Source organism: Helianthus annuus, chromosome 14 (genome assembly GCF_002127325.2).
Source record: "Helianthus annuus cultivar XRQ/B chromosome 14, HanXRQr2.0-SUNRISE, whole genome shotgun sequence".
NCBI lineage: Eukaryota > Viridiplantae > Streptophyta > Magnoliopsida > Asterales > Asteraceae > Helianthus > Helianthus annuus.
The window spans coordinates 127,738,929-127,757,599 of record NC_035446.2 but is presented as its reverse complement, the minus strand read 5'-3'; the positions used below and the strand labels follow the sequence as shown (position 1 = coordinate 127,757,599).

General features: G+C 34.6%; 1 protein-coding gene across 3 annotated transcripts in view; it reads left to right on the top strand.

The window, feature by feature from the left end:
- LOC110916479 (serine carboxypeptidase-like 18) overlaps window positions 1-18,397 on the top strand; it is a 38,249-nt gene extending 19,852 nt beyond the window's left edge. The window contains exons 2-13 of one of the 3 annotated variants that reach the window (XM_035983243.1): window positions 13,659-13,735; window positions 13,867-13,989; window positions 14,190-14,292; window positions 14,354-14,391; window positions 14,540-14,641; window positions 14,739-14,825; window positions 14,901-14,975; window positions 17,168-17,239; window positions 17,578-17,726; window positions 17,820-17,933; window positions 18,009-18,063; window positions 18,211-18,397. In XM_035983243.1, the coding sequence (XP_035839136.1) occupies window positions 13,659-13,735; window positions 13,867-13,989; window positions 14,190-14,292; window positions 14,354-14,391; window positions 14,540-14,641; window positions 14,739-14,825; window positions 14,901-14,975; window positions 17,168-17,239; window positions 17,578-17,726; window positions 17,820-17,933; window positions 18,009-18,063; window positions 18,211-18,306 (1,091 nt within the window). In that variant the 3' untranslated portion in view covers window positions 18,307-18,397. The remainder of the gene's footprint in view (window positions 1-13,658; window positions 13,736-13,866; window positions 13,990-14,189; window positions 14,293-14,353; window positions 14,392-14,539; window positions 14,642-14,738; window positions 14,826-14,900; window positions 14,976-17,167; window positions 17,240-17,577; window positions 17,727-17,819; window positions 17,934-18,008; window positions 18,064-18,210) is intronic. The other 2 variants (XM_035983244.1, XM_035983245.1) reach the window with 2 other exon arrangements.
- The last annotated feature ends 274 nt before the right edge of the window (window positions 18,398-18,671 follow it).

The window sequence follows — 18,671 nt, the reverse complement described above, 5'->3', positions numbered from 1 at the left end:
TCAGCATAATCATAATGATTATCATGATCAAAACCATCATCATCATCAACCTCACCATGATCATTATCAGCATGCTCATCAACATTGTCAACATCATCTTCATCTTCATTCTCAACATCATCACCATCAGCATCTTCTTCATCAACACCTTGCATTTTGTCTGCTGTCTTGGGTGTGGCTTCCTTAGCCTTCTTAACATTTTTCTTTTTAACTTCTTTGCCATTCGTGGCGTTTTGGCTCTCCATATTTCCTTTTAACCGTTACACCCTCAAACATGTCAAGAGTTCTCGTTGTAAACCACTCAATTGGGTATCCTTCTTTTCGTTCCAAGCTTTTTCTATTGCAAGCATCATTCACTAAGGCAAGCTGTAACACAAGACATTTTTAATTTTTAAATTTTTATTTTTTGCAAACTATTATATATGGAAATAGTTTTCTTATCGCAAGTATCATCAAGGGCCATGTGAAATGCTTTTTTGGAGACCATGTGGGTTTGGTGTGTTGCAAGCATTGGATGAGATAACCGCACCAGTTCAATTGGTTTATTTGAACATTTTGTTTAATGTTATGCAAGAATTGTTGGTTGACGACCGCATTATCACTTGCATGCCCAATTATAGTGAAGAATGCTACAAGGAAATATAGCCAGAAGTTTCTCCCGAAGCTATCCATCTCAGGCAAGATGTTATCAAAGTAGAGCTTCACACTTGGTCTGTTAATCCAGGCAGTCCTTTTGAACTGTGCTCTCCACTCAGCCACTACTTGATCATTAGTTGTTGACCTTCTTTCCCCCTTCATGGTCACGTCACCATTCAGTATACCCGTTAAAGAGTTTATCAATTCTTCATTGATATGTATTGTATGGTTGCCAACATTTAGATTGTTTGTTCTTTCATTATAATTTTCAACCAACCAGTACACAAGCCTTGTGGGTATGTTGTCTATTTTCATCCTTAGGGCAGCACCAAACCCCATGTCATGTACTGGCCTGTCTTTGATTTTGATTTAGATTTATAAACCAAGCAGTCAAGTTTGTAGGTTTTACTCTTGACAAAAGCCTAGCACCACTGAACTCATAAAATGGTTCTTCCTTAACCTCAACATCCTGACTTAAGGCCTTCCTCTTATTGGCATTTTGGGCTTTGCTGGTGTGCACATTTATTCTTACTCTCAACCCCTCTTCGCCTATAAAACATGATTAATTTCCACGGCGTTTAATAACACAAATGATACATGTCGTTTAATAACACACACAAATGATATATGTTGTTCAATAAGACAATCACATATGATACATAATGTTTAATAACACAAATGATATATGTAAAATGGCGTTCTCATACAGTCAAACAATATTATACAAACGATACATGTATTGGCGTTTAGTAACAAACTATCAAAGTATATTACATGATATATGGAGTTTTACAAACAAACATCATAAATAGTAACCATTTGTACCATGTTTTGTTGTTGTCTTCTTTCGTTGCTTGGTGGTTCTTTGGCGTTTTGGAGCAGGTGAGCCTTCCTCTTCCACACCCATAGAGACTGCAGATTTATTGATAAAATTAGAAGGCCAAAAACATCATAAAACTAGCATAATATAAATCAAAGTTAACTCACTCTGTTTTTTGCCTCTGGATGTTTTTTGATTTTTATACGCCATAATATTTGTGGTTTCGCATTTTCTATGGTTTTCGCGTTTTTCGTTGGAATTGGGGAGGTTTCTCTGGGAAGTATATATGTTTCGGTCCCGTTTGATAGGTTTTGTAGATGCACATTTACCTTTTTACCCTTAATGAAGCACGTCCACTTTCGAAAGTTGATGTTATATACGAAAATGCCACCGTGACAATCTAATCCATAGATTGTTTTGATCGGATGGATCAGAACCGTTCTCACTGTTTTCACACTTTAGGGTGTTTTCTCTCTCTCTCTCTCTCTTTCTCTCTCTCTCTCTCTCTCTCTCTCTCTATATATATATATATATATATATATAAAAACGGGATCAGGAGAAAACGCTCAAAAGTGTGAGAACGGTGAGAACGCACCCTGGCCCAACACGTGTCCCGCGGCATAGAGAAGGGCGGAGGGGCTTTTTTGTCTTTTTATTCTTCTTTTATTTCCCAACGCGGTATAATATTTTATGGCGTCTAAGTTTTTTTTGGCCTTAATTGTATTTTTTAAACTTTTTGGCGTTGAATTAATTGTTTTTGTGTCACATATATATTTTTTTGGCGTTGTAGCGTTTTCTGGTTAATTTTTTTGGCGTTTATGGCGTTTTGTATAATAATTCACTACGAGTCACTAATATTTTCATAATATTACAATAAGACCAATTTTTTTTTGGCGTTTAGTGAATTTTTTGGCGTTTAACACCCTTTTACCAGGTGTTTTGCCAGCAGTTGTTCTCCTAGTTTTCATACTTCTAGCGTTTTGGTGTTTATAGTTTTTGGCGTTTTATATAATAATGTATTTTATTTATAGTGAATTAGATAACAAATCAACATATAACTTGATATCAAAACAATATAAAATGAAAACAAAAATAATAAAAAAATGGTAATCTAATTTCTCTTTCGAATCTTCACTGTCATCAGCCTCTATCTTCTTGAATTTGTTTTGGCGTTTTGAACCTTTTTTTGAATACTTTAGCTAGACGCCAACTTTCCTACATAAACCCCGTCTTTTTCAGAAGAAGCTGCTTAGTGGCATCCTGTTTTTTGGTGTGATATTCTTGTTTGGTGGGATGTCATTGAAGATCAACTCTTGTTTGATGCTATTTGTAATAATGGAGTCCAAAATAGCATTTTACACTTGTGTTGAACCCTTTCTTCCATGCCTATAATCATCAAGAACAAAGCTCATATGATGGCATATCACTGTCACCAGTCTCTTTTTCTTGAATATTTGTCCATCTCATCCAGCAAAATATTATTGAGTTAACCCCCTCAGAAAAAGGATCCATTTCAGTGAAAGCTTTGACATCTGTGGCGTTTTAAACGAAGTGATTTCTAGAGGATTTGGTGTTTTTGTGTCTTTATGGGTGTGATTAATTTCATAGTGTATAGACCCCTCTCTTATAGGAGTTTTTTGGTGCATAGTTTAGGCGGGACTTTTTATTGTAATAAATGATAGTAATAAAGTAACTGTCTTTTCAGTTACTGTTTTTTCTATTTACTGTCCATCTTCTGAGTTTGGCGTTTTTTTAAATGGCCTTATGCAGACTAACATGACAAAATACAATAACTGAGTAAATAAAATATTAAGCAGGAAAAATATTTTTTTGTTATTTTTTGACGTTTTGTTAGGGTTAACCATTTTTATTATTATTTTGGCGTTTTTCTAGTAAAGATAGAAATATATCATTTAATTATCTTAAAAAAAAGAAGATTACATAGAAGGAAAAAAAGAGGAAAAAAAATAAATCCTTCGTCAGAAGGTACTTTATCTGAATAGTATCCATCACTTTTGTCATCTTCTTCCTCCTCGGAGTCTTCATCTTGATCTTCATCCATGTCATCACATTCACCTTCATCAGCTTCTTGTTCCTGAAGATTCTGAAGCCTCCACCTGAACATGTCTTGCATTAACTCCAATTTTGAGTCTATTTCTGTGTTGGTACAAGTGGCGTTATACAATTCTTCCATGAAACCCAGTCGCTGCTTTGTCATGATGTTCTCTAGCCAGTAGACTTCCTGCTCTCCGCTGTCGTATGTAACCGTCACCATGTCTGTTTCATCATCAAGACGCCATGATGTCATGACAGGGTCTGGCTTCACATCTCCTTTGATTGGTCCAAATTTGCTGGTTAATGCTTTCATAAGCATATGCGTTTCATGGCATTCGTTGTCTAGAGCGATGCTAATGGATAAGATTTGCCTCTATATCTCTTCTTCCATATCAGAATTGCCCTGACCGTCTTAACATACACCCTCCTTCTGTTGTCAAAATGGAGGACGTATCGCCTGATTCCCAGAGTGTATCTCCACAAAACGATTGTTGCCATTTTTGGCATTTTGTTTAAGTTGGCGTTTTTGGTTATCGATTTTTTTTTTTTTTTTTTTTTTGCAGAAATTGGATAGATTGAAGTGATTATGGAAGCTATGTTTTACGTTTGTTTATATAATGATGTTTTTTTGGCGCGTAATTTAGGAGGGAATTTCTTCTAATAAATGTTAATAACTGAAATTCAGTTATTTGTGTTGTTTCATCTTCCTGTAATATTCAACGTGTTTTATTTTAATTTTTGGCGTTTTGTTTTTAATGGCGTTTTATTTTTTTGTATGGCGTTTTATCATTTGATGGCGTTTTCGATATGAGGGGTAAAAGACCCTTTTACCCTTAATGAAGCGCGTCCCACATAATAATATTCATGTTATTTACGAAAACGCCACCGCGCAATCTAGTCCATGGATTGTTTTGATCGGACGATCCATAATCGTTCTCACCGTTCTCACACTTTTCACCGTTTTCTCTAAATCCTGACCCTATATATATATATATATATATATATATATATATATATATATATATATATATATATATATATATATATATATATATATATATATAGAAACGAGTTCGGGAGAATACGCTCAAAAGTGTGAGAATGGTGTGAACGCATCCTGGCCCAACACGTGTCCCGCGGCATAGAAAAGGGCGGAGGGGCTTTTTTGTCTTTTCATTCTTCTTTTATTTTCATAACGCGGTATAATATTTTCTGGCGTCTAAGTTTTTTTTGGCGTTAATTGTATTTATTAAACTTTTTGGTGTTGAATTAATTGTTTTTGTGTCACATATATAATTTTTTTGGCGTTATATCGTTTCCTGGTTAATTTTTTTGGCGTTTGTGGCGTTTTGTATAATAATTCACTACGAGTAATTAATATTTGCATAAGATTAAAATAAGACCGATTTTTTTTGGCGTTATTGAATTTTTTGGCGTTTTAATACCCTTTTATAAGGTGCTTTGCCAGCAGCTGTTCTCCCACTTTTCATTCTACTAGCGTTTTGGTGTTTGTAGTTTTTGGCGTTTTATATAATAATGCATTTTATTTATAGAGAATTAGATAACAAAACAACATATAACTTGATATCAATACAATATAAAATGAAAACAAAAATAATTAAAAATGGTAATCTAATTTTTCTTTCCAATCTTCAATGTCATCAGCCTCTTCCTTCTTGAATTTGTTTTTGGCGTTTTGAACCTTTTTTGAATAATTTAGCTAGATGCCAACTTTCCTTTATAAACCCCGTCTTTTTCAGAAGAAGCTGCTTAGTGGCATCCTGTTTTTTGGTGTGATATTCTTGTTTGGTGGCATGTCATTAAAGATCAACTATTGCTTGATGCTATTTGTAATAATGGAGTCCAAAATAGCATTTTACACTTGTGTTGAAACCTTTATTCCATCCATATAATCATCAAGAACAAAGCTCACATGATGGCATATCACTGTCATCAGTCTCTTTTTCTTGAATATTTGTCCCTCATTCAGCAAAATATTATTGAGTTAGCCCCCTCAGAAAAAGGATCCATTTAAGTGAAAGTTTGCCATCTGTGGCATTTTAAAGGGAGTGGGTTCTAGAGGATATGGCGTTTTTGTGTTTTCTGGCTGTGATTAATTTCATTGTGTATAGACCCCTCTCTTATAGGAGTTTTTTGGCGAGTAGTTTAGGCGGGACTTTTTATTGTAATAAATGATAGTAATAAAGTAACTGTCTTTTCAGTCACTGTTTTTGTATTTACTGTGTTGATCAGCTTTTATCAGTTTTATAGGTTATAGACGTCCCATCTTCTAATTTCGGCGTTTTTTTAAATGGCGTTATGCAGACCAACATGACAAAATACAATAACGGAGTAAATAAAATATTAAACACGAGAAATATTTTTTGTTATTTTTGGCGTTTTGTTAGGGTTAACCATTTTTAGTATTTTTTTGGCGTTTTGCTAATAAAGATAGAAACATATCGTTTAATTATCTTAAAAAAAAAAGATTACATAGAAGAAAAAAAAAGAGGAAAAAAATTTAAAATCCTTCGTCAGAAGGTACTTTATCTGAATAGTATCCATCACTTGCGTCATCTTCTTCCTCCTCGGAGTCTTCATCTGGATCTTCATCCATGTCATCACATTCACCTTCATCGGCTTCTTGTTCCTGAAGATTCTGAAGCGTCCACCTGAACAGGTCTTTGTCATCACATTCACCTTCATCAGCTTCTTGTTCCTGAAGATTCTGAAGCCTCCACCTGAACAGGTCTTGCATTAACTCCAATTTTGAGTTTATTTCTATGTTGGTACAAGTGGCGTTATGCAATTCTTCCATGAAACCCAGTCGCTGCTTTGTCGTGATGTTCTCTAGCCAGTAGACTTCCTACTCTCTGCTGTCGTATTTAACCGTCACCATGTATGTTTCATCATCAAAACGCCATGATGTCATGACAGGGTCTGGATTCACATCTCCTTTGATTGGTCCAAATTTGCTGGTTAATGCTTTCATAAGCATATGCGTTTCATGGCATTCGTTGTCTAGAGCGATGCCAATGGATAAGATTTGCCTCTGTATCTCTTCTTCCATCTTCTGAATTGCCCTGACCGTCTTAACATACACCCTCCTTCTGTTGTCAAAATGGAGGACATATCGCCTGATTCCCAGAGTGTATCTCCACGAAACGATTGTTGCCATTTTTGGCGTTTTGGTTAAGTTGGCGTTTTTGGTTAACGATTTTGTTTTGCAGAAAATGGATAGATTGAAGTGATTATGGAAGCTATATTTTACCTTTGTTTATATAATGATGTTTTTGGCGCGTAATTTAGGAGGGAATTTCTTCTAATAAATGTTAATAACTGAAATTCAGTTATTTATGTTGTTTCATCTTCCTGTAATATTCAACGCGTTTTATTACTAATTTTTGGCGTTTTGTTTTTAATGGCGTTTTATTTTTCTTGTATGGCATTTTATCATTGATGGCATTTTGAATATGAGCGGTAAAAGACCCTTTTACCCTTAATGAAGCGCGTCCCACATAATAAAATTGATGTTATTTACGAAAACGCCACCGCGCAATCTAGTCCATGGATTGTTTTGATCGGACGATCCATAAGCGTTCTCGCATTTCTCACACTTTTCACCGTTTTCTCTAAATCCTGTCCCTATATATATAGGGAGCCGCTAGAATGAGAACCACCTCCAGTTGTAAGAACCGTGAGAACTACACCCCACGGAGCGCCGTTCGCCGCGATTTTTTTTTTTTACAAGTAGATGTGTGCATTATAAACACGGCCGTAAAAAATCACGGCGAACGGCGCTCCGTGGGGTGTACTTTTTTACACCTCAAGTTTGGTGAAAAAAAAGAAAAAAGAAAAAAAATTAAAAAACACCAAACTTGAGGTGTAAAAAAGTACACCCCACGGAGCGCCGTTCGCCGTGATTTTTTACGGCCGTGTTTATAATGCACACATCTACTTGTAAAAAAAAAATTGCGGCGAACGGCGCTCCGTGGGGTGTAGTTCTCGCGGTTCTTACAACTCGGGGTGGTTCTCATTCTAGCAGCCCCCTATATATATATATATATATATATATATATATATATATATATATATATATATATATGGTAGGGTTCATTTGTGAACAACCCCCTTGATAGTGGAACTGCGTGAACTAATCGTAGCCCTTGATTATCAATATACAAGTGTAAGTCAAAGGTCAGGATTTAATCAGGATTTGATGATGAAAATACACTGGTGGATTGTATGATTTGATGATGTAAATCAATGGCCAGGATTTGTTCACTCAGTTCACAAATGCACTAGTGTTCACTCTAGAACCCCACCCCATATATATAGGATTAGGTTCAAGAGTGAACACTAGTGTATTTGCGAACTGAGTGAACTAATCATCACCATACACGTGTGTAAATCAATGGCCATGATTTGATGATGAAATACAATAGTGTATTTTACGATTTGATCATGAAATACTAGCCATACACGTGTGTAAATCAATGGTCAGGATTTGTTCACTTATTTCGCAAATACGTGTGTAAATCTTGAGACTACTACACACACTCTAGAGATGGATGATGGATGAATGTGGTGGATGATGGTGGTATTGTAGTGGTGAAGTGGTGGCAGGTGTGAGAGAAGTGGTTTGCCAAGGGATGGATTGCGATTGAACCAAGCACCCCTATTTATAGCTGAAAACAGAAGCTTCACACGGCCCCGTACCTGGTGGGCACGACCCCGTGCCTTCTTTCTTCTCTGTCTTCATTTAATGAGCTTGCCAGTCTGGATGCTCACGCGGCCCCATGTGTCAACGGCACGACCCGTGGCCATTGTACTTACTATACTATCCAAGATTTGCATATATGGGAGTTGACCATGGGCCGTGTCCATGGGACACGGCCCCGTGTTTCTTGTCTGCTTCTGTTTGTCTTCTTCTTCCTGGAATCCTGGGTGGGACACGACCCTTGATTGTCTTCTGATTCGTTGTTTTTGGTTTTGAGGTGAAGCTTGGAGGGTTGGTATATTGTATCAACTTTCCTTCTTTTGCATTCATGCTGGTTTTTGCCGTTAAATTGTTCCTTTTGTACATTTAAGTTCTTTTAATCCTGAAAATAAAAAGTATACAAAGAAACACACTTTTTTCAACATTAGTACTAAAAAAGGGTTGTTTTTACACCTTATTTGATATAATTTATAGGGTCAGGATTTAGAGAAAACGCTCAAAAGTGTGAGAACGGAGAGAACGTTTATGGATCGTCAGATCAAAACAATCTATGGACTAGATGACGTGGTGGCGTTTTCGTAAATAAAATCACTTTTATTAATCTGGCACGCTTCATTAAGGGTAAAAGGGTCTTTTGACTTAACATAAAACGTCAAATTCACGCTATTAAAATCCCGCCTCAACACACATAGCACACTTCATCATAATATAACGCCATAAATATAAAACGCCAAACTTTGTTTTTAACCGATAAAGTTGAACAAACAGTACTGAAACGACGGAACTTTATTACTAGCATTTACTGTAATAAAAATCGCGCCTAAAATGCGCGCCAAAAACTTCCTATATAAACAATCTCTCAGAATTACTAAAATCCTCACCAAAACCCCAAAATCCTATATTTTCCTCTATACCATTCATCTTATAAACGCCAAAAAAAACCAAAATATCAAAGATTCCAATCCATGTTTCTTTGATATACACTATTTTCTCAATAAACTTTCGCTCTATGTAATGAGCAAAATCCTCAATATAAACGCCAAAACATACAAAAACCACAAAACTTCAAAAAAGCCATTTTCATGGAGATTCAGTTTTCGTTCTCAATAAAGTTTAGCTAAACGGGATAGATAACATTGTTACACATCTTTCTTGACTGAGGATTAACAATGTTATCCATTTCATTCAGCAAAACATTATTGAGTTTAGCACGACCAAAATTAGAAGTTTATGGTAGTTTTATTTAGTAGCGTTATTGTTTTTTTTTTTTTTTTTTTTTTGGCGTTTGATTCCCTTGTCCGATCTTATATTGTTTGTTATTTAACTTCGAAGTAGCATGTTATGAACAAATAGGTAGAAAAAAGAAAAAGATGCAAAAAAAAAAAAAAAAGATTTAAAACGTCAAACTGAGATCTGTCTGTGTTCTATAGGATTGAAATATATAAAACGCCAAACTACTCTACACTGGCTCTCGAAAACCACCTGTATGTGTTCTGTAAGAATGAAAAATACAAAACGCCAAACTACTCTTCACTGGCTCTCGAAGACCTTGTCGATCTTCTTTTAATTACGGCTTGTTTGCATGTCGGTGCGTAGTGTCCATAACCTTTGCAGTTCTGACACTGCATTTCTTTGGCCCCGGGTTTCGACTTTGATTTCTTTTTGTCGATTGCTATCTCCAGTTTAGATTTCAGGTGCTTCTGAGAACCAGAACCTTTGGATTTATACCCTACAGGGACTACTATCGGATTCTTGTCGTTTTTATATTGACCGGTTATCTCGGCAAATCTACCCCTAGAACTAGCGGGAGGAGCAACAATCTGCATATCTTGAACCTTCTTCATATAAGATTGAACATGATCCTTGTATAAGGATAGCTCCTCTTTATTACCAGACAAACGGTTCAAAGTGTATTCGGTTGAAAAAATAATATCTTGCATCATACTTTGCACATCAGGATCAAGCTCGGTCATATATTCACGACTGATTGAGAATTCAGGAGAGTAGTTTGGGGAAGCCTCTTTGCGCCATCTATTCAGAATGTATTGTTTTGGAAATTCCCTAATGTTTATAATTCTCAAAACATAGAATATATGTCTACATAGCAAACCAAACTGTTCAAAACGTCTGCATGAGCAACTACATGTGCAATCAGACTTACGGAACATTACCTGAAAAACGCCAAAAACAATATCTCTATAACGCCATGCATAGAATGTTTGTCTAAAAAGTAAAAAAAAACACATTGCATATGATAAAACGCCATTAATAGAAAACGCCATAAAAACCAAAACGCCATTATTTACCTCAAATAAGGATGTACAAGGCTGTTGGAAGTCATTTACGTAAAACTTAACAAACCTATCAGGCTGATCTTCGTAATGTTGATTTATGCAATCCGCGACTCCAATAATCTCAGCTTGAATGTCACAAAAAATACTTTTTTGTGTATATGTCAACAGCTTGCCCTTCCAACAATTTGTAACTACTCTTCAACTGGGATCTTTTGTGTCGAGATTCATGATCATTTTTACGATGTGTGTGACGATGTGCTTCTATTGCAGTCTCGTAATGCGTCATGAACTCAACAAGAGTAGCTTTCGAATTGCACACTTGACCAAAAAAATGATTCTCACTCTCCGACCTGGATGTCGTTCGCATAAGACCAGACATATGCTCCATTCTATAGTATGCAGGGATCCAAGATTCCCTAAGTAACAAAATATCAGATAGCCAGTCATTATCTTCTAAATTGAATTCTGCGATAACCGCTTCCCATTCTGATTCAAACTCTTCAGGTGTGAGAATATCCGTCCACACAACACCAGAAATACGTTCTTTAAAATTGGTGGAATTGCATAGCCTAACACCAACCTATATATAACACGAAAACGCCATGCATAAAAAAAACAAAGATAAAACTTAATTAAAAAAACACTAACAAGGTAAAGAACGCCATATATTTTAAAACGCAGTGTATCCTAAAACGCCAAAGGTAAAAAAAGCATAACATCCTTCAGAGAAAGTTTTATGCATCACATGCCACATGCATAACCGATGCCTCGTGTCAACAAATACAACAGAAATAGCCTTCTTCATCGCTGGATCTTGGTCAGTGACAACAACTTTTGGTTGAGAACCAACAACTTTTAGAAAAACTCTTAACAACCAAATATACGTATCAGCAGTTTCCGACGCCAATAATGTTGCACCAAATGTAACATTGCAGTGATGATTGTCTACACCAGTGAACGGTACAAACACCATAGAGTATCTGCATATGAAAAAGCCATGAGAACTGAAACAATAATAAAACGCCATTGAATGTAAACTAATAAAACGCCATTGCATGTAAACTAATAAAATGCCATTGCATGTAAAATAATAAAACGCCACTGCATGTAAATTAATAAAACGTTGAAAACAGAAGAAGTTGAATTATAAAATATTACTTGTTGGAACGATACGTGGCGTCAAACGAAATCACATCACCAAACACGTGGTAATTACGTTTGGCTGATCGTCACACCAAAAAAAAGACCCTTCAAACGATTCTCTTCGTCTGTGATGTAATCATATGAGAAATTAGGCTGTGAATGTTTTTTTTTTCAATCAAATGTTTCACAACCATATCGGCGTCATATTCCCCTATAAACAAGTTAATTTGCCTCTTATAGTTCTTAAATTCAACTTTGCTTGCACCCATGTCTTCAAAACCGCCAAAACAAGTCTTCATAACATTAAACGCCTTGACGGGACCCAAATTTAGCTTAGACATGCTGTGTATAACATGCTTCTGTAGCCGAGTGAGGTGTCGTTCAGTTGGAAGAAAATGCTTATCGGGACGTTCAACAAGTTCATGATTGTGCTCCTTGACAAACTTATACACCTTCCATGATCCAGCCTCAAAAGTTACACATAACAGTGCACCACAATCAGTCCTCTTTGAAAAGTTAGATCGCACTACTAGCTCCTTTTGATTGGGGTCCAACGTATCAACCTTCTTGTCCTTGTATAACCCAAATCTCGTACACAAGTAATACTTAATATGTTAGACACCTTTATAATTTGTCTTTTTAGTCCCTTTCCTGACTGAAAACCCACACTCCTTGGCATACTTAACATACATTGAATAACAATCATCAAGGCTTGAGAATACCAGGTCCATTATGGGCTTTAATTTTTCACTGACGTTAGGAATGATAAATGGTAATCCAGTTTTGGGGCAAAGCCTTTGACTCGAGGAAGAGACTTCGTCTGAGAAAACACAGTGAGGAACAGAAAAATCAGAAAAACACAGTGATGTTTCGTAATAACATTATACATTAAAACGCCATTAATTGAATAATAAACAAGACATAATAAACACATAATTTAAAAACGACATGATAAAAAAGCCATGAGATGAATAATTAAAAACACTTAACAACATAAATAATTAACAAAATATAACATCATAATGAAAATGCCAAAATTAACAAAACTAATGTTTACACAAATTAACAAAATAGTAATAACTGATGTTCATAAATACTATTAAATAAAATTCAAAACTAACCAAATAGATGAAAAACGTCAATGATCGTAAAAACATAAGAAATACACTAGAACGTAAATGACAATTAAAATTAATATTGAAAACTCCAATTGCAGTTCTTAATAATTGTTTAAATATCAATTAAAACGCGATTAAATTGCATAATTGAAATAACGCTATTGAAAATTATACAACACATTATAAAAATAATAATACAAAAAAAAACGGCATAGAACAATGATAAAAGAACAAAACGTCATATCTGTTGCATGATTTGCTGGAACGAAAATAGAAAACGCCAACGAATTTTACTTCGTCGAACAGTATCCACGTTAAACGCCATAGATCTGAGAAAGCTTGCAAAGGAGGTAACATCTAACAATAAATCTTTGGAGTTTTAATTTGAAATAGATTTATAACGCGAATAAGGAGGGAACGTATAAAAGGACAATCGTACCCCCGCATAACAATTAGGGCCCCCTGCCATGTGTTGGGTCAGGACTCGTTCTCACCGTTCTCATACTTTTCACCTTTCTTTCCTGAACCCGTTTCATCATTTTATATTTTGCATTTGACGCATATCAACCACCACCACACACACACTCTCTCCTCGATTTCTTTGACCGTCTCTCTCCCTCTAAACCTCCCATCACCACAATTTCGAACCAAAAAAACCCTAACTCACCTGCGAGATCTAAATCCTCCACTAGCATCTCTGCTGGACATTTATAATTTTGGCTATATTTAAAGCACACATTTTATAATTCACTCTAAAGTTTGACATGCCTCTATAAAACAATAGGTTTACTATTATGGTTAAGTTATTGATGATTAGATTTTAAGAAAATCATATATTTACTAACCAATACTAATCCAACTATCTTTTGCAGGTCCACTAAGTATCAATTTTGAAAATTCAACATGGACTAACATTACATTTGAGTTGAACCAAAATTCATGGGCAAAGGTTAATTCGTACTTGGCATTTTGTCACATGTTTTATACAATGATATATAAAATAAAATATTTTTTTTTCTCGTATGGATGTTTGAGTTTTTGACATGCATGGTGAATGAAAACAATTGTATAATTTTGTAGGTAGCTAATATGATATTCGCAGATCTACCCACTGGTGTAGGGTTTTCATATGCTAAAACATGGGAAGCATCAAGGAGTAGTGATTCCCTTTTAGTTTTACAATGTTATGAGTTTATACAAAAGGTTAGATAAGTTTAGTACAACATCCATATTATCATTTTTAAATGTCAAATATATTTATCTCTTTCATTGAGTCAAACTTAAAACCTCTATATTATTTAGTCTCTTATACCAACTTCCCTTATTTTGTTAATCCTAGACTTATTGGCGGACACATGCCCATAACTCATCATCCGAATAAATTTTATGTGTTTTATGTATAGTGGCTTGTGGAGCACCCAAGGTTTCTTAATAATCCATTCTACATGTCTGGGATTTCATACTATGGTCTTGTTATACCAGCTGCTACTTTAGAGACATACAATGGTAATGTACTATATCATATCATTTATATCCTAATTACAATATTTACTCTGGTTTAATGTAGGCAATCAACATGGAAATCAACCACAAGTGAATATTAAAGTAAATACTGAACTTCTTCATAACACTATTGAAAAATAATATTTCTTTATTTACTGATTCGTGTATATATATATGTGTGTGTGTGTGTGTCGCATGTGCATGTGTATGTGTATGTGTGAGTAATATTAATATGTTTCCCATCATACAGGGATGTATATATGTTAGCCCTCTAACAGATAAATTCAGTGATTTTAATTCGAGATTAGAGTTTGCTCACCGGTTTGCACTTATTTCAGATGATATATACGAGGTAAAACAAAAAAAAATGTATATCAACTTCATGACATAGTTACTTTACAGTTTCTGAGCCATGGTCTAACATCTTCATGGTTCTTGATATATTTCAGTCTACAAAAGAAACTTGTAATGGAAACTACATAAATTCTAATCCGGATAACATACTATGTTTATATAATCTTCAACGGATAGATGAGGTACAAATTGAAAATATTTAATTAGATGTGTAACTTTTTATCAGAATCTCTAGTAATTTTTTTTTTTAATTCCAGTGCACAAGCGGACTTAACATAGGCAATATATTGGATCCAGTTTGTGATGCTGCAAATCCCGAGCCAACTTGTTTTGTAACTTTTCTTTCTCATATTAAAAAATATCCCCACACAAGCATATACATATACATATATATATATATATATATATATATATATATATAGTAGGAGTTGGGTGGAAAGTCTATTTTTCCTAGAAAGTCTAGGAAGGAATAAGAATTGGACACGTGTCATTGAGGGATTTTAAGTAGAAGGGCTATCATGTAATTTCATATTTTAATTTTATTTTTGGAATGTATCTTCATTAACTAAAATTCCATGATTTTCGGAATTTTTATTATTTTCGAATTCAAATCTGGAAGTCAATGTGTTCATTAACTAAAATTCCATGTCACATTACATCGCATATTCCATTGTTCAAAAGATTACTGGAATTTATCAGCATGTTCTTGGTGCTGTGTTTTAACAGTTTACAGGGCTAAAGCCATTTTTTTATAGATCCCACAATATAAAGATGGTAAAACACATGGTATGAATCTGATTGCTGTTAAAACACAACTGTATGAATCTGAATGCTAAAACACAACTGTATGAATCTGATTGCTGTTAAAACACAACTGTATGAATCTGTTTGCTGTTAAAACACAACTGTATGAATCTGAATGCTAAAACACAACTGTATGAATCTGCTTGCTGTTAAAACACATCTGTATGAATCTGGATGCTAAAACACAACTGTATGAATCTGAATGCTAAAACACAACTGTATGAATCTACTTGCTGTTAAAACACATCTGTATGAATCTGCTTGCTGTTAAAACACAACTGTATGAATCTGTTTGCTGTTAAAACACATCTGTATGAATCTGAATGCTAAAACACAACTGTATGAATCTGCTTGCTGTTAAAACACATCTGTATGAATCTGTTTGCTGTTAAAACACAACTGTATGAATCTGTTTGCTGTTAAAACACATCTGTATGAATCTGAATGCTAAAACACATCTGTATGAATCTGCTTACTGTTAAAACACATCTGTATGAATCTGGATGCTAAACCACAACTGTATGAATCTGCTTGCTGCTAAAACACAACTGTATTAATTTGCTTGCTGTTAAAACACATCGTCAAGAAGACGGAGATGATAAGAACAATATTTGAATGGTGATGATGAACTCGGAGATGGTGGAGATGGAGAAGTGTTTTAATTTGATCCGGTGCTCTCCACCGTTTCTAAAGTTATCTTCTTCCATGATTGTAGTTATATTTGGTAGGGATTGGGGTTTCCAATATGGGTTTGGAGACAGAGAGGGAGGGAAAATCGCTTAAATTTAGGAACTGGACGGTTATCTAATTGATTTAAAACACGGCCATTGACAAAATTGCCCCTACTCATTTAAAACAATCAATTAATTAAACTCAAATATTACAAGATTGCCATTGATTTAATCTCAACCCTTAAACACACCAATCGGATGGACCAGATCGCTTCCTAGACTTTCTAAGAAAAACACACTTTCCGTGCGAACCCTACTCTATATATATATATATATGTGTGTGTGTGTGTGTATGGGGAAGGTTCTGATACACAATACTCTTAACCTAAAAACAGTTAGAAAAAAAAGTTTTGATACGAATACAATGTACTAATATGCAAATAACAAAGTGTTGATATGTAAAATTAATATTGATATATAACTACCACTATGTTGTTGCATATCAACACTATTTGTTACATATCAACATTCTGATATTTGGATATCGACACTTTGTATTCGTATCAACACTTTGCTTCCTATGTTTATCATGTTAAGATCTATCAGTATTTGATCCTACCATGGTCTCTACGTACATGCGTATGTACGTGCATATATGTATGTATGTACATGTGGATATATATATATAGAGTAAGGTTAAGATACAAAAAGCCTTATCATACATCATGTAGGAGACAATGATAGCCGTTGGATCAGGGGTATAATCACGCATGGGACCACATAATCACGCATAGGACCACATAATCAAGCATGGGACCACATAATCACGCATGAGACTATAATCACGCACGTTCTATGATAATAACGCACGTTATATTTTTTGTCATGTATGTTAATGTAGGTTAAGCCTTAAAGTACATTATACTTTCTCTCTCTCTCTCTCTCTATATATATATATATATATAAAACTTTTTTTTATCAAATTAACCTTTCATAGTTAACAAAACTAAGAGAATATGATCAGTTTACCAATTATTTTATATTTCCAGGCAGCTGCTGATATATATTTAGGATATTGGGCAAACAATAAAGTTGTTCAGAAAGCACTTCATGTTCGTGAGGTATGTTGTTTTTCAATGACTTAAAAACTAATGACACTATTTACTCAATGATTCAAAGATAAATGGGCGGGTGCTTTCAAAGGTTGTAGTATTGTTGTCACAATAATGTACGAATATATAAATAAAAGTACCTACCGATATCATTTATTTAGTAAAATCTGTATTAAGGCAAATTGTTATATATAGTTTTATCCTATTACAACCTAGAGTAACCTTGGGCCTTTAAACATCTTCAATAAAGTCCCATTATGTATACAAATTGTTTGGTCTTTTGCAGTCATCTAAAAACAAAACTCCATTTTCTTTTGAATTGATTTTATGCCGATTTCTTTTTGTAGGGAACGATTGAAACTTGGCACAAATCAAATTACTCTCTACAATATGATATGAACAAAGAAGACACTGTGTATTACTCATATGACATCTTCAGTAGCGTCGATGACCATAGACAACTTGTTGCAAGAAACTCTCAAGTTTTGATCATTAAGTATTGCAAATACTCTGAAAAATAATATTTACAGTGTAGGTATATATGGTAATTACTTATATTTTAATCTCTTATGTAATTATCTATTTGTAGTGGTGATCATGATATGAATTTCCCATATATCGGCACTGAGCAATGGATTAAGTCTCTAGATCTTCCAACCGAAAGCCCGTGGAAGCCATGGTTTGCTAGTAACCAAGTAGCTGGGTGAGCTCACATTTCTCACTTAAGCATCTTTTTTAGTTATTAGACATGTAAACTGACCGTTCTTTGCTTTTGTAGATACCGGACGAGATATGCTAAAAATGGATACACGTTAACGTATGCAACTATTAAGGTAAGAAACATGTAATATAAGTGGCATAACCAAACAAGATTGACTCAGAAGGATATACTTTGAATTTCACTTATATTGCTTAAAACATAACTAAACAAAATGAAACTAGAACAAAATAAAATAAAATGATATATTTGCATTGTGTAGGGTGCTGGTCATGTAGTGGCATTAAACAAGCCTAAAGAAGCTTTTTCTATGGTGGATGAATGGCTATCTACTCACAGTTATTTAAACGATGCCTAAGATCGAATGTAAAATAAATTGTTATTATTAATATACTTTTCAATGCTAGGTGTTGTCATTACAAATTATATCGCATATCAAGTTAATGCTTGCTAGGTGGATGAAGACTAAGCCGTAACCTCAGCTAGACCAAAATTTGTCAGAAAAAAATAAACGGGAGAGAGAAAATGACCCGTCAAAAACACAAACATGTATGACACTCTAAGCAAGCACTGCCTTATGTCATAGTTGGCCGAAGGACCATAAATGCCAATAACAGGAAACATTAAGGGTTTACATGAAACAAACAGAGCCATAAGGCCACAAAACATTAAGGATTCAGTGATTCACCATCAACATTCGTTTTTAGTATATAGGATTATATC